The sequence below is a fragment of the Siphateles boraxobius genome, unplaced genomic scaffold (assembly GCF_051911475.1).
Source record: "Siphateles boraxobius isolate OS27281-9 unplaced genomic scaffold, OSU_SipBor_1 13, whole genome shotgun sequence".
Classification (NCBI taxonomy): Eukaryota; Metazoa; Chordata; class Actinopteri; order Cypriniformes; family Leuciscidae; genus Siphateles; species Siphateles boraxobius.
The window spans coordinates 29,791,275-29,804,706 of NW_027508733.1; the positions used below are offsets into that span (position 1 = coordinate 29,791,275).

The 13,432-nt window shown below is 38.1% G+C and overlaps 1 protein-coding gene across 20 annotated transcripts in view; it reads left to right on the forward strand.

Annotated features, from left to right (window-relative positions):
* dock3 (dedicator of cytokinesis 3) overlaps positions 1-13,432 on the forward strand; it is a 205,597-nt gene that overhangs the window by 186,444 nt on the left and 5,721 nt on the right. For 8 of the 20 annotated variants that reach the window (XM_077226928.1, XM_077226931.1, XM_077226932.1 and 5 more), the window contains 12 exons: positions 2,371-2,537; positions 2,631-2,717; positions 3,852-4,031; positions 4,233-4,316; positions 4,405-4,521; positions 5,375-5,514; positions 7,056-7,188; positions 8,447-8,528; positions 8,726-8,844; positions 8,985-9,072; positions 10,368-10,487; positions 12,273-12,355. In XM_077226928.1, the coding sequence (XP_077083043.1) occupies positions 2,371-2,537; positions 2,631-2,717; positions 3,852-4,031; positions 4,233-4,316; positions 4,405-4,521; positions 5,375-5,514; positions 7,056-7,188; positions 8,447-8,528; positions 8,726-8,844; positions 8,985-9,072; positions 10,368-10,487; positions 12,273-12,355 (1,400 nt within the window). Of the gene's footprint in view, positions 1-2,370; positions 2,538-2,630; positions 2,718-3,851; positions 4,032-4,232; positions 4,317-4,404; positions 4,522-5,374; positions 5,515-7,055; positions 7,189-8,446; positions 8,529-8,725; positions 8,845-8,984; positions 9,083-10,367; positions 10,488-12,272; positions 12,356-13,432 lie in introns of all 20 variants that reach the window. The other 12 variants (XM_077226930.1, XM_077226938.1, XM_077226941.1 and 9 more) reach the window with 7 other exon arrangements.

The following is a 13,432-nucleotide window of genomic DNA, read 5'->3' on the forward strand; positions in this document are numbered from 1 at the left end:
ACTCACTCCCACTCATTTCACTCACTTACTCAATCATTTTACTCACTCCCACTCATTTCACTCACTTACTCAATCATTTTACTCAGTCCTTCACTCATTTCACTCACTTAATCATTTTACTCACTCCCACTCATTTCACTCACTTACTCAATCATTTTACTCACTCCCACTCATTTCGCTCACTTACTCAATCATTTTACTCAGTCCTTCACTCATTTCGCTCACTTACTCAATCATTTTACTCACTCCCACTCATTTCACTCACTTAATCATTTTACTCACTCCCACTCATTTCACTCACTTACTCAATCATTTTACTCACTCCCACTCATTTCACTCACTTACTCAATCATTTTACTCACTCCCACTCATTTGACTCACTTACTCAATCATTTGACTCACTCCCACTCATTTCACTCACTTACTCAATCATTTTACTCAGTCCTTCACTCATTTCACTCACTTACTCAATCATTTTACTCACTCCCACTCATTTCACTCACTTAATCATTTTACTCACTCCCACTCATTTCACTCACTTACTCAATCATTTTACTCAGTCCTTCACTCATTTCACTCACTTACTCAATCATTTTACTCACTCCCACTCATTTCATTCACTTACTCAATCATTTTACTCAGTCCTTCACTCATTTTACTCACTCCTCCACTCATTTTACTCACTCCCACTCATTTCACTCACTTACTCAATCATTTTACTCACTCCTTCACTCATTTTACTCACTCCCACTCATTTCACTCACTTACTCAATCATTTTACTCAGTCCTTCACTCATTTCACTCACTTACTCAATCATTTTACTCACTCCCACTCATTTCACTCACTTACTCAATCATTTTACTCAGTCCTTCACTCATTTCACTCACTTACTCAATCATTTTACTCACTCCCACTCATTTCACTCACTTAATCATTTTACTCACTCCCACTCATTTCACTCACTTACTCAATCATTTTACTCACTCCCACTCATTTGACTCACTTACTCAATCATTTGACTCACTCCCACTCATTTCACTCACTTACTCAATCATTTTACTCAGTCCTTCACTCATTTCACTCACTTACTCAATCATTTAACTCACTCCCACTCATTTCACTCACTTAATCATTTGACTCACTCCCACTCATTTCACTGACTTACTCAATCATTTTACTCACTCCCACTCATTTCACTCACTCACTTAATCATTTTACTCACTCCCACTCATTTCACTCACTTACTCAATCATTTTACTCACTCCCACTCATTTCACTCACTTACTCAATCATTTTACTCAGTCCTTCACTCATTTCACTCACTTAATCATTTTACTCACTCCCACTCATTTCACTCACTTACTCAATCATTTTACTCACTCCCACTCATTTCGCTCACTTACTCAATCATTTTACTCAGTCCTTCACTCATTTCGCTCACTTACTCAATCATTTTACTCACTCCCACTCATTTCACTCACTTAATCATTTTACTCACTCCCACTCATTTCACTCACTTACTCAATCATTTTACTCACTCCCACTCATTTCACTCACTTACTCAATCATTTTACTCACTCCCACTCATTTGACTCACTTACTCAATCATTTGACTCACTCCCACTCATTTCACTCACTTACTCAATCATTTTACTCAGTCCTTCACTCATTTCACTCACTTACTCAATCATTTTACTCACTCCCACTCATTTCACTCACTTAATCATTTTACTCACTCCCACTCATTTCACTCACTTACTCAATCATTTTACTCAGTCCTTCACTCATTTCACTCACTTACTCAATCATTTTACTCACTCCCACTCATTTCATTCACTTACTCAATCATTTTACTCAGTCCTTCACTCATTTTACTCACTCCTCCACTCATTTTACTCACTCCCACTCATTTCACTCACTTACTCAATCATTTTACTCACTCCTTCACTCATTTTACTCACTCCCACTCATTTCACTCACTTACTCAATCATTTTACTCACTCCTTCACTCATTTTTTTTACTAATTTCAATTATTCACTAACTTACTCACTCGCATACTAATTTCACTTATTCACTCACTTACTCACTCGCTTACTCACTCATTCTTTTCTTTCACTCATTTCACTCACTCACTCCCTCGCTTACCCACCATAGATTTTGTTGTTTGAAAGTCTATATGACTTGTAAGTAAAAGAGCAGCTTGGAAACTCCACATAGTATCTTCTTTCGTTTTGTACAGAAAAAAAAAAAAAAAAAGTTTAGAAATGACATTAAATTGTAACGCCATTCATTTTTAGGGTTATCTATCCTTTTAATATGCTTGTTCAAAATATAGTAGCTGTTTTTTCCTTCATGTAAAGTTCCATAGACCTACAGATCTACGCCGTGAATCCAGTTCCAGAAAACATCGATGTGCTACAGATGGACCGCGTGCCTGATCGCATCAAAAGTTTCTACAGAGTCAATAATGTCCGCCGATTCCGTTACGACCGGCCCTTCCATAAGGGGCCAAAAGACAGGGAGAATGAATTTAAGGTGAATTGAAATTTCTTCTCTAGGAAACACTAGTGGGTAATGGATTTAAGACCAGACGTTGGCTGAAGTTGCATCATATCTGTGTTTTTTCAGAGTCTCTGGATTGAGCGGACCACGCTCATCCTCACACACCCTCTGCCCGGGATCTCCCGCTGGTTTGAAGTGGACAAGCGCGAGCTGGTGGGTGACTCACCAAACCACCAACTCATCAATATAATGAGGCCACCATTTTGGTTTGCTTATTAAATCTCATAGCTGTCCGGTCAACGATTTATCAAGTGTCTTTGTGTCTTTAAGTGTTCATTGGTACACTTACCAGTACCTAATTTTACTGTGTTTAAAGTTAAATTTTATTTATTCAAATTTTCATAATTAGTTTGAATCTGATAGCCTCTTGTGAACGGTTGTGCTTTGACCGAAGTTCGAGTCCAGGCTTCTGGATCTTTCCGATCCCACTTCTCTTCCTGTCAGCTCTCCGTACTGTATAAATAAAGGGGAAAATAAATTAACATAAAAAAATATCATAATTTGGTTGAACAGCCAAGATTTTGTCCATAAACCAGTTCAAAAAGTGTTTCATTATTAGTAGTGGTAATATTTTCCATTTAAATTGGAAATTGAATTTACTTAAATAAATACATTTCTTACCCAGTCAATAATTTTAAAAAAAATCCATAAATGTAACTTTCAGGAAGTCAAGAATTTACATATTTTATAATTTTTTATATAATTTTGCAAAAAACGATTAAATAAAAAAAGGTGCGATTTACATTTAAACTATCCAAACACTAAAATCATTTTAAACTTAAACATTTTTTATTTACGTTTTTTTTTTACTTGCATGAAGTCATGGATGTACATATTTAATGTTTTTAATATGATTTTGCATGAATAATTAATTGTTTAAATAAAAAATATATCTAATTTATACTGCTTAAACACTGAAAATCATATTACAATTAAAAATATATCTTTCAAATTTTAAATTAAAACAAATATTAAAAAGTGGCTTTCATGAAATTTTTAATATAATTTTGCAAAAATAAATAAATAAATAATCTGTAATTTACATTTAAACAATCCAAACACTAAAATCAATTCAAACTTAAACATTTGACTTTAAAGAAAATGTTTTTTTTTTTAAATATGATTTTACATTAATAATTAAATATATTTAATTGTTAATATTATATAAAAAAAAAAAAATTATACTACCCAAACACTAAACTCAAGATTATAATAATAATGCTAAAATGGATTTGGAGTATAAATTCAGAGCACCTGTGTTTACCGTATGTACGTCATGTCCTCTAGGTTGAAGTTAGTCCACTGGAGAACGCCATTTACGTGGTGGAGAACAAGAACCAGGAGCTGCGCACCCTGATCAGTCAGTACCAGCACAAGCAGCTCCACGGAAACATTAACCTGCTCAGCATGTGCCTGAATGGGGTGATCGATGCAGCTGTCAACGGGGGGATCGCCAGATACCAGGAAGTGAGTGGTGCAAACCCGACCAGATTTAACATTCAGAGGTTGAATAGAAACCTCACACTAGCTGCACTGCTTTCTTCACATTTCTATTACATTGATGATCTTTTTGTTGCTCGAATAAATGAACATCAGACGTTCAGCCTTCATCTAAAAGAATAGTGTCATTATAAGTTGTCAAATGTTTTTATGCTTCTTGTCGCCCAGGCATTCTTCGATAAAGAGTACATTAGCAGTCACCCAGAGGATACAGAGAAGATCACCCAACTCAAGGATCTGATGCAAGAACAGGTGAACGCATCTGAAACTTCTTCATTTTAACAACGTAAAAAATAATTTTGAAAGGTCAAATAATCCACCTTATTTATAAACCCCATAGGTACACATCCTCGGCGTGGGTCTGGCCGTCCACGAGAAACTGGTGCACCCGGAAATGCGTCCCCTGCACAAGAAGCTGATCGACCAGTTCCAGATGATGAGGAGCAGCCTCTGTCATGTGAGACCTCACATCTGCTTCTTGTGAAATGACAGATGTGTCAACAAAATTTGAATGTTGCCACGATAAATAAATTTCAATTAATATTATTAGATTTTATTATAATTAAGAAAATAAAAAAGCAAGTTTGCGGCTTCAATCCCATGTTGGTTAGTTTCAGGAACAGTCATTTATTTGCTATTTTACTCCTAGAAGTTACAACTTTTTTTTTTAACAAGCCAAAATCATTGATGACTCATCATGCACTCATGGGCGTGTCCAAATATTTGTCCAATCAAATGCTCTATAGAATGACAATATGTTAATTGCAACTAATTACTGGTTATGTCCAGTAATGAAAGAGCCCCAAAGTTTCACCCCAAACTTCTTGTTTGGTCCCACTTTATATTAAGTGGCTTTAAGTACTATCTACTATGGACTTATTGTGTACATGCATGTTTTTACATTGTACTTATATTTTAAAAATACCAGCATGTAATTACAGCTGTAATTACACAGTTGACCCCAACCCACCCTTAAACCGACCCATTCCACCACACCTGACCCTAACCTTACCCGAATCACACCTCAATAGCAGCAAAAGTGTTTTGCAATACAACATGAACACAATTAGTACATAGCTTAAAGCCACTTAATATAAAGTTGGACCTCTTGTTTAAATAGGAAATGCCAATGGAGGAAAGAAAACTGTGCTTTTAGATTTCATGGGGTCTTTAAATACATTTTGCTTTTCTCACTTCATTCTTTGCGTAGATTCAGTATCAAACTCTGATTTTTTTTTTGTAAGATGAGCTGGTGTGTAATATTAAATTTGTGTTGGCATTAATGCAGACAGTGTGTGTATTCAGAGTAGTGTTTCTATGTGGCCCTGCAGGGTCTGCCCGGTCTGGATAAGCTGAACCCGGCCTGCTCAGGGGCGAGCACCCCGAGGGGCATCCTCGCCACCCACAGTCCCATGAGCCCTGAGAGTATTAAACTCATGCACCGACACAGGTCAGCACACCCTTACAGGCACCGTTCTGCATGCACACAGAGGTATCTATTGGATGTAAGTACATATTAGAACAGCATACTAAATGAAGGCAATGTTTTAATATTTACAATCTGGTGTAAGAAGTCAAAGTTATTTTCTGTGGCATTCAACAGCACAACACAGATGCTGTAGAATGAGCTTAGCTAGAACATTCCTTTAAATTAAACATGCTGTTCAAATTCATGTGGGTCAAATTCAAATTCACACTAATAGAAATCCATTCAACATACTTAGTATACATGAGTGCAATGTACTAAATATTTAGTACTACTTTTTATGAGAGATAATAGCTCCATAATGTGATGCCAAAAAGAAAATAATTATGAAAACTGTTCATTTTATATGCTTAGATTTGTATTTGTTTTTTAGATAAATAATTTTATGTTTATGCTTAGTTTATATTTTAATTAATTTAGATTGCATATATTTTTATTTTGTATCTACTCACATACTGGACACACATATGCATTGTTTATTATTACCTTTTTTGTTTATCAAAAATAGTTAAAAATACTGCCTTATTAAAAATATTATCTAGGCCAACTCACGCATTTAAAATAAAATATGAATAAATAAATTACAAGGTTTTATTTGTCTACATAAAAAGATTGTGCAAACCGTGTTATTTTAGAATAATTTATATACTCCTATGGTTTTTGTTAATTTTTTTTTTGAATAGGTTTTTACATTTTCATTTTAGTTTGTTTTAGTAATTGTATGGGCTTATTTTTGTTATTTTTAGTAGTTTTTATTTTTAGCTTTAATTTATTTTTATTTCAGTTTTAGTGTCATTTCAGCACATCAACCTAAACTTAACTATATTTTATTTCATTTCATTTAACAAAAAAAAAAAATAATACATTCATAGTTTTAGTTAATAACAACCCTGGTTCCAACTTTGTGTATTTATATTCAAGATTTCATTATTACAAATGTTTATTTCACGTGTTGCACCTCACAGTATATATCACATTGTAATGAATCTGTATAGTCTGTGTGTGTTCTACTCACATGTCTGTGAGTTATAGAGAGATTCCTGCTCTGTAGACGCAGCCCTTCCTTTCTCTTCACAAACACTCCTCGACGTGTATTCCTCATAAACACGCGTACACACTCATGCTGCCCACCCTGAACACACACTCCACCACGTCTCTCTCATGTCTCTCTGTTTGTTCCTCTTTCTCCTTCTCTCTCTTCTGTCACTTTACCTCACACATGTTTGACATCTTTCTGTGTGCATGCTTTATATCCTCTTTCTTTCTCCTTTATTCTGTCTTCCCTTGTTCTTCTATTTCGTTCATACTCGCATTGCTGCCTGTGTTCTATGACCCTACAATCTCTTTTCTTCATCTTGATTCAATTTCCTCATCCCTGCATGCATTCCCATTCCTCCACTCTTTCTCTTGCTTTTCTTTTCCATCCCTGTATTCCCATCCCTCTCCTCCCCGTCTCTCTCTCTCTCTCTCTCTCTCTCTCTCTCTCTCTCTCTCTCTGTCTCTAGCCCTCTGAATGTGTTGGGGTCTGTCCGCCACTCCTCCTCTTCTCTCTCCTCTCACACCTCCAGTGAGACGGGAAACTTGCTTATCCTGACGGACAGTATGATGGAACACCCGGAGGACCTCTACCGCATGCAGGTGGGCTACATCAGCACATAATACACACATTTAGTGTACAAGTACAGCCTAGTGACCAACCAAAACACCCAAGCATCCATTTAAGGCACCCAGGCATCTATCTAGCAATATCCTAGAAACCATCTGCCACCTAGCAGTGTCCTAGAAACCACTTATAGTACCTTAACATCCACTTAGCAATGCCCTAGCAACCACCCACCACATAGGAACTTCATAGTTACCACTCAGTACACCCTAACAACTACACTAGCAGCCTCCTCCTAGCAATGCCCTAGTTACCACTCAGAAGACCATCCTAGCATCCACCTAGCAACATCTTGGCAACCACCCAGCACCTAGCAATACCTAACAACCCAGAAGAACACCCTACCATCTGCATAACAATGTCCTAGCACTGCTTGTCAATACCCTAGCAACCACTAAGGATATCTAACCTATCAACTTCTAACAAATACCCTAGCAAACACCCATATTATCCTAGCTTAATGTCTCGCATAAGTTAACACTCAAAGCACCCCAAGAATCACCTAGCAATAAACCCCTCAGAACAACCTAGGAACTGCCTGACAACCTCCTAGCACTGCTTAGCAACACCCTAGAAGCCACCCATAATATCCAAGCAACACGTAACATTAGCAAACACTCATAGCACCCCAGAAACCACCTATCAATTAGCAATACCCTATCAACATCTCTGAACAACCAAACAGCTGCCTAACAACTTCCTAGCACTGCTTAGCAATACCCAAGCAACTGTCTAGCAACACCTTAGAGACCATCCAACCAACCCAAAATATCCTGAGAAATGTCTCATTAACGCATATGCATAGCACCCTAACAAGCACACATCACCTAGCAATACCCTAGCAACCTCTTCGAACAACCTAGAAACTGCCTAGCAACACCTGAGCAACTGCCTAGCAGCACCATAGAAGCTACCAACCCCTAGCAATTCCCAGACAGCCTCTCAGAACACCCTATATTCTTCATAACAATGCCCTAGCAACACCCTAGAAACCACCCATAATATCCAAGCAACACCTTAACATTAGCAAACACTCATAGCACCCCAGAAACCACCTGTCATTTAGCAATACCCTATCAAAATATCAGAACAACCAATCAACTGCCTAGCAACACCCTAGAAACCACTCACCACCTAGCTACTCTCTGCCAACCTCTCAGAACACCATATCAACTAGCAAGAATATTGTATCTGATCTTTTAAAGTACTTTTCCCCTCTGTGTAACATTTCAGCCCAGTCCATCATCATCCAGCTTGAGCTCAACGCATTCAGCTCCATCTCAGATGATCAACTCAGGGCACGGCAGCATCAGGGGTGAGCAAAAGTAAACTTCATAATAACACCAGGTTTGAGTGTTTCCCAACCAATGTTTGAGAGCTAAAACGCATTGGGATTTAAACATTAATTTACTGTGATGACAATTAATATCTTCTAGCTTCACTCAAAAGAACATCTCAGCCCAAAGATGGCTTTTCTAGTCTCAAAGTACAGATATTTTCCTTTCTCTCCAGTTGGGTCCCCATCACTACCTGACAGATACAGGCACAACCGAGAGTTGTTGATGCTTCTACCGCCGCACAGGGACCGTCCCAGCAGTGCCATGTACCCCAACATAACCGAGAACGGACAGGTGCGTCTACCACAAGATGCAGCTAATTTGCATTTTCACAAATCCATTAAACGGTGTCAGGAAATGATATGCCTCAGTTATGAGGCTAACGTAATAGCAGTATTTTTTTTTTATTTTGCTTTTTTTTTTTTTTTTACCAGCCTGCTAACCATCAGAGGGCTCTATACCATCAGGTCATTGGTCCCTGCAAACCCTGCAGTGACCCTAATCTCTCTGTGGCTGATAAAGGTATGACTGGGTGTGTATGATTCTCTGAACCCACTGTACCCCTCTATCCATCCACAAACCCACAATCCCCTCACCCCAGGCAGAAATCACAATACTTGCTGCATCAAAAAGTGCATACAGTCTGAGTAGGTACTACCGACTTTGTGACCATTTAAAAAGTATGTTCTATTTAGTATGTGTATTTGTTGTATGAATGCATTCCGGACGTACTACGTCGGTCAGGTTGGCTTTGTCATGTGACCTACTACGCTTACCTGCCAGTCACGACTCCTCTCCCGTGGCCTCATAGGAAAGTAAAGTATACATTGAATGCACACTCCAGAATCTCACTGGAAGTTGTAGTTCATCTGGGTACTTTTCGCTTTTGTTTTTCAAATAATGGTACTACGCACATACTACTCTTTTGTACCGTTTTTCACATTACATAGTAGGGAAGTGGGCATTTTTGGATGCAGCGACAGTTTCAGTTATATTCCCAGCTGACCAAAAACCAATGGCAGCACTGAAAGTCAAGAGAGTCCGCACACAGTCCAGCCCTATTCTAACGCTTGAGCTCATGGACGCCTACTTTTTAAGAGCCAGATTTACTAACAGCATGCGGCAGCGCAAACCCTCTTTTGTCGTTAAAAAATTACTGTCAGGATTTACTAAAGACACGCAGTGCTGAAAAGGCGTGGACAGGGTTATTTTTGCGGCTGACCTCATTGCATATGCATTTGTAGTAGTTTCCCTTTCAGATGCAACATTTATGGGAGGAGAGTATTTAAAATGAATCATGCAAGGTGTTTTACTAAGGTTTGCGCAAGTCAATTTACTGGTATTTACGCCATTAATTACCAAAAAAAAATGTCTTAACCCAGAAGCTAATTTGCGCTGCTCTTGGTAGATTGTGTTGGTCATTATGGAAATGACCCAGCTGTGTCTACATTCTTTAATGTTTGCGTCGTCAGTAAACCGCGCAGACATTTCCACTCCCATTGGCCCTGTTTAGTAAATCTGGCCCTGAGACTTAATTTTTGCAGTTTATAAACTAGACTCTCGCCTATTCTTTGTAGCAAAATGATTATTTCCATTAACAACTTAAACTTAACTTAACAACTTAAAACAAAGGTAGATACTTGCTAAAGAAGTCTTTCTCACTACGCTACTTTAGCTAGTGTCCGGTTGGAAACACCAGAATCCAAACCTCAACATACTCTAAGCAGCCATTCTTGAGATATCTGACACTTCAGATTAGGATCCAGCAGGTCAGTAGTGATGTGTAAAGTGATGTTGGTCTTTGCTCTTTCTGGCAGTGTTGACAGCTCCCAGCAGCTGGAGTTTGGACAGTGGCACCAGGGACACTCTGCCGTTCCTCTCTGCTCATGTCGGGAGTGTGATGGCCCCACCCGTTCCCCCCCGCACCCTCCCTCCCGGTAAGAAACTACAGTATCTTTGAGGAAGGATTAACAATATCTTTCATGAACCTAGTGACTTTTGATATGTTATGAAAGACATTGACTACGTTGGATTATCTACGCATGATAAGGAGCCGCGTCGTGTTCAGCTACACAAGCTCATCTGACAGAAATTTGGAACAAGTATATGTCAAAGTGTGCATGTACTCTTTGGAAGAATTTATGAATACATGAAGCCAATAGAGTTAAGAAATCAAAAGGTGCCTACTTAAAATATTTGTACATTGTCAAATTCTAGTGAAATCTTTATTAGATTGGACTTGGCTTAATTAAATATTCTCCTCTGGGTTAAACAGCTGTCGCTGCATCTTGAGGGACTTTATTGGATCACACCTGTATGATTAAATCCATATCTAGAACCAAATGGATATATATAATTTATTTTCTAACTGTGCATGTTTTATAAATAATAAAATAAATTACATTTATAAATAAAGGGTAGTCTTAGTTCAATGAAGTTAAATGTAATCTAACGGCCCGTTTACACGACACCGTTTTCAACTAAAAACGGAAAACTTTGTATGCGTTTTGGCTGTTCTTTTACACGACGACAGCGTTTTGGGGGCCTGAAAATGCAAACTTTTGAAAACCGGTTTCAAAGTCCACGTTTTTGAAAACGATCCCATTACCGTCTCCATATAAACTACGAAAACGTGAATTTTTGAAAACGATGAAGTTAATGCATGCGTATTACTTGTTCAGTCTATAGGCACGTAGGTTTTCTTTACAAAGTGACATCGCCAACTACTGGCCTGGCAGCAGAATACGGCGTTGTTAGTTGTTTTCGCAGAGCCGTGTGAATGGGGATTGTCTTGACAATGGTGTTGTCTGTATGCAAAAAATGCAAAGGAAAAACTTTTCAGTTTTTAAAACTCGTTGTCGTGGAAACGTACCATTAGTTTGATGTAGTCTTAATGTTTTAAAAACTGCATGCATAATTATAAATAAAAAAATAAACCATGCTGTAAAAAAATCCCTTTTTTCATATTACAGCATTTCTCACTATTAAGCTGTTTGAACAAATTGTTATCCTCCCACATAACCACAGTAAAGATAAGCTTAAAAGACTCCAACAGACTTGCCAAGCAAAGTTTTTTACTCTGTTGACATATTTCCTATTTAACAGGAAGTTGGGACAAGATATATTGACATGCAAATTTGTTATTTGCTGTTGCAGGTTGTATGTATTAAAGTGATATTCTCATTCCAGAGTGGATTTTATTAGACAAAAATATGTATACACCAACATTTTCTGCCAAGAGTAATACATTTTAAATGATCTGCTACATTTTGTCAATTTTAAGGAGTGCACTAGCTAGCATATACAGGGTCTTAACGCCAATACACAACTAAATTAGCTTGATTTAATGGAATCTTTAATCTGATCACAATTTGCGTATGTCAATAATTTAAGAAAAATTACACAAAATATTACACATTATGTCAACTGCCCAAATGTGTCATTAGAGTAACTTCCTCCCTTTCATTTCTATAGCTTTTTTCCTCACAGTTGATAATTGATCCTTCTCTTCTAGTGTAGATCCTCACATGATCTTGAGTTATTTCCTCCTCATCCCCTTTTCCCCAGCCAGAATTCCCCTCTGAACATCAGCTAAGTTCAGAAAGAGTCCATCATAGTGCTTGCTGAGTGAATGTGCATGTCAACAAGTGTTTATGTGCGAGTGTGTACCGGCGTGTGCTCTTTCCAACCCTGGTTCTGTCCAATTGTGTGTCCCCCTTTAGGACACTTCTCGATGCACTTTGATGCTTTCCACCACCAGATCAGCGAACTCCCTCCAGCTCTCCCCGCGCGCTCCTTAAGAAAGGTATCCTCCGCCTAGATGTGTCCTATTAGTCCTCCTCATGCATGCATTCCGCGCTACCATTCCGAGATTGACCTCGGATGTCCCTGCCTGTTCTCTAGTCAAAACACCTCATGCCAAATAGAACTTTAGTCTGGTTCTGGAAATAACTGTTTTGGTGTCCCTAAGATGCTAAAGTGTTTTGGGTTCATATTGCTATCTTTTTATGTGCATTTGTATATGTATGCATCAGTAGTGCAATTAATTTGTGTGTACAGTATGTGTGTGCTTGGGTTGTATTTTCTCTGTCATAAAAGGGAGATCAGTAGTATAAAAATGGGTAATTTTATCTTAGGAGAAGGTTAAAGCAAGTCATCCAGAAACCACAAATAAATCGTCAAAATGGAGTAACATCTAAATGTCCTTAGAATAGCAATAGAAGTCTTAAGAGTGTTATTGTACTTTAAAATAATTAGTCACAGTTAAGAAGGTACAATTCAGTTATGATGGCAGCTTTAAGACAGAGGTGCTTAATCCTGCTCCTGGAGATCCACCTTTAAATTCAAATTTTGATCAATATATCAGAAGCAGCCAGAGAAGTTCTATGGGCTCATTTGGCTGTGTTGCTTGCTATGTTTGCCACTGGTGATAGGAACAGTAACACCTCATTGTACTACACGAGATCCAGGGGGCGGAGTTGGATCAAGATCTAAGGGGTGGAGATGGGTAGGATTAGGGTTGGGTTTAGGGATCAGGGGGTGGAGATGGGTAGGATTAGGTATGTAAGGTGGGATCCCCTTGGATTTCATGTTCTGCAATGAGGACCATCTCGATAGGAATGGGCATAATTTTAGGCAAACATGTTTACAACATTTTTGTCAATAGTTATCCAATGTAGGTTAGTAGACAAGTTCACCTTCATGTTAAGGGTGAGTGAATGAGGACAGAATTGTAATCTTTGCGTGAACTATTACTTTAATGGAAGTTCATTGAAAGATCAACAAGCAGGGTTGGAACTGGATGGAGGATGTTCTCCTGGAGGTGGATTGAGCACCCTTGCTCTAAGGTCTTCTTAATGTTATCCTACTGATCTTACGTTTC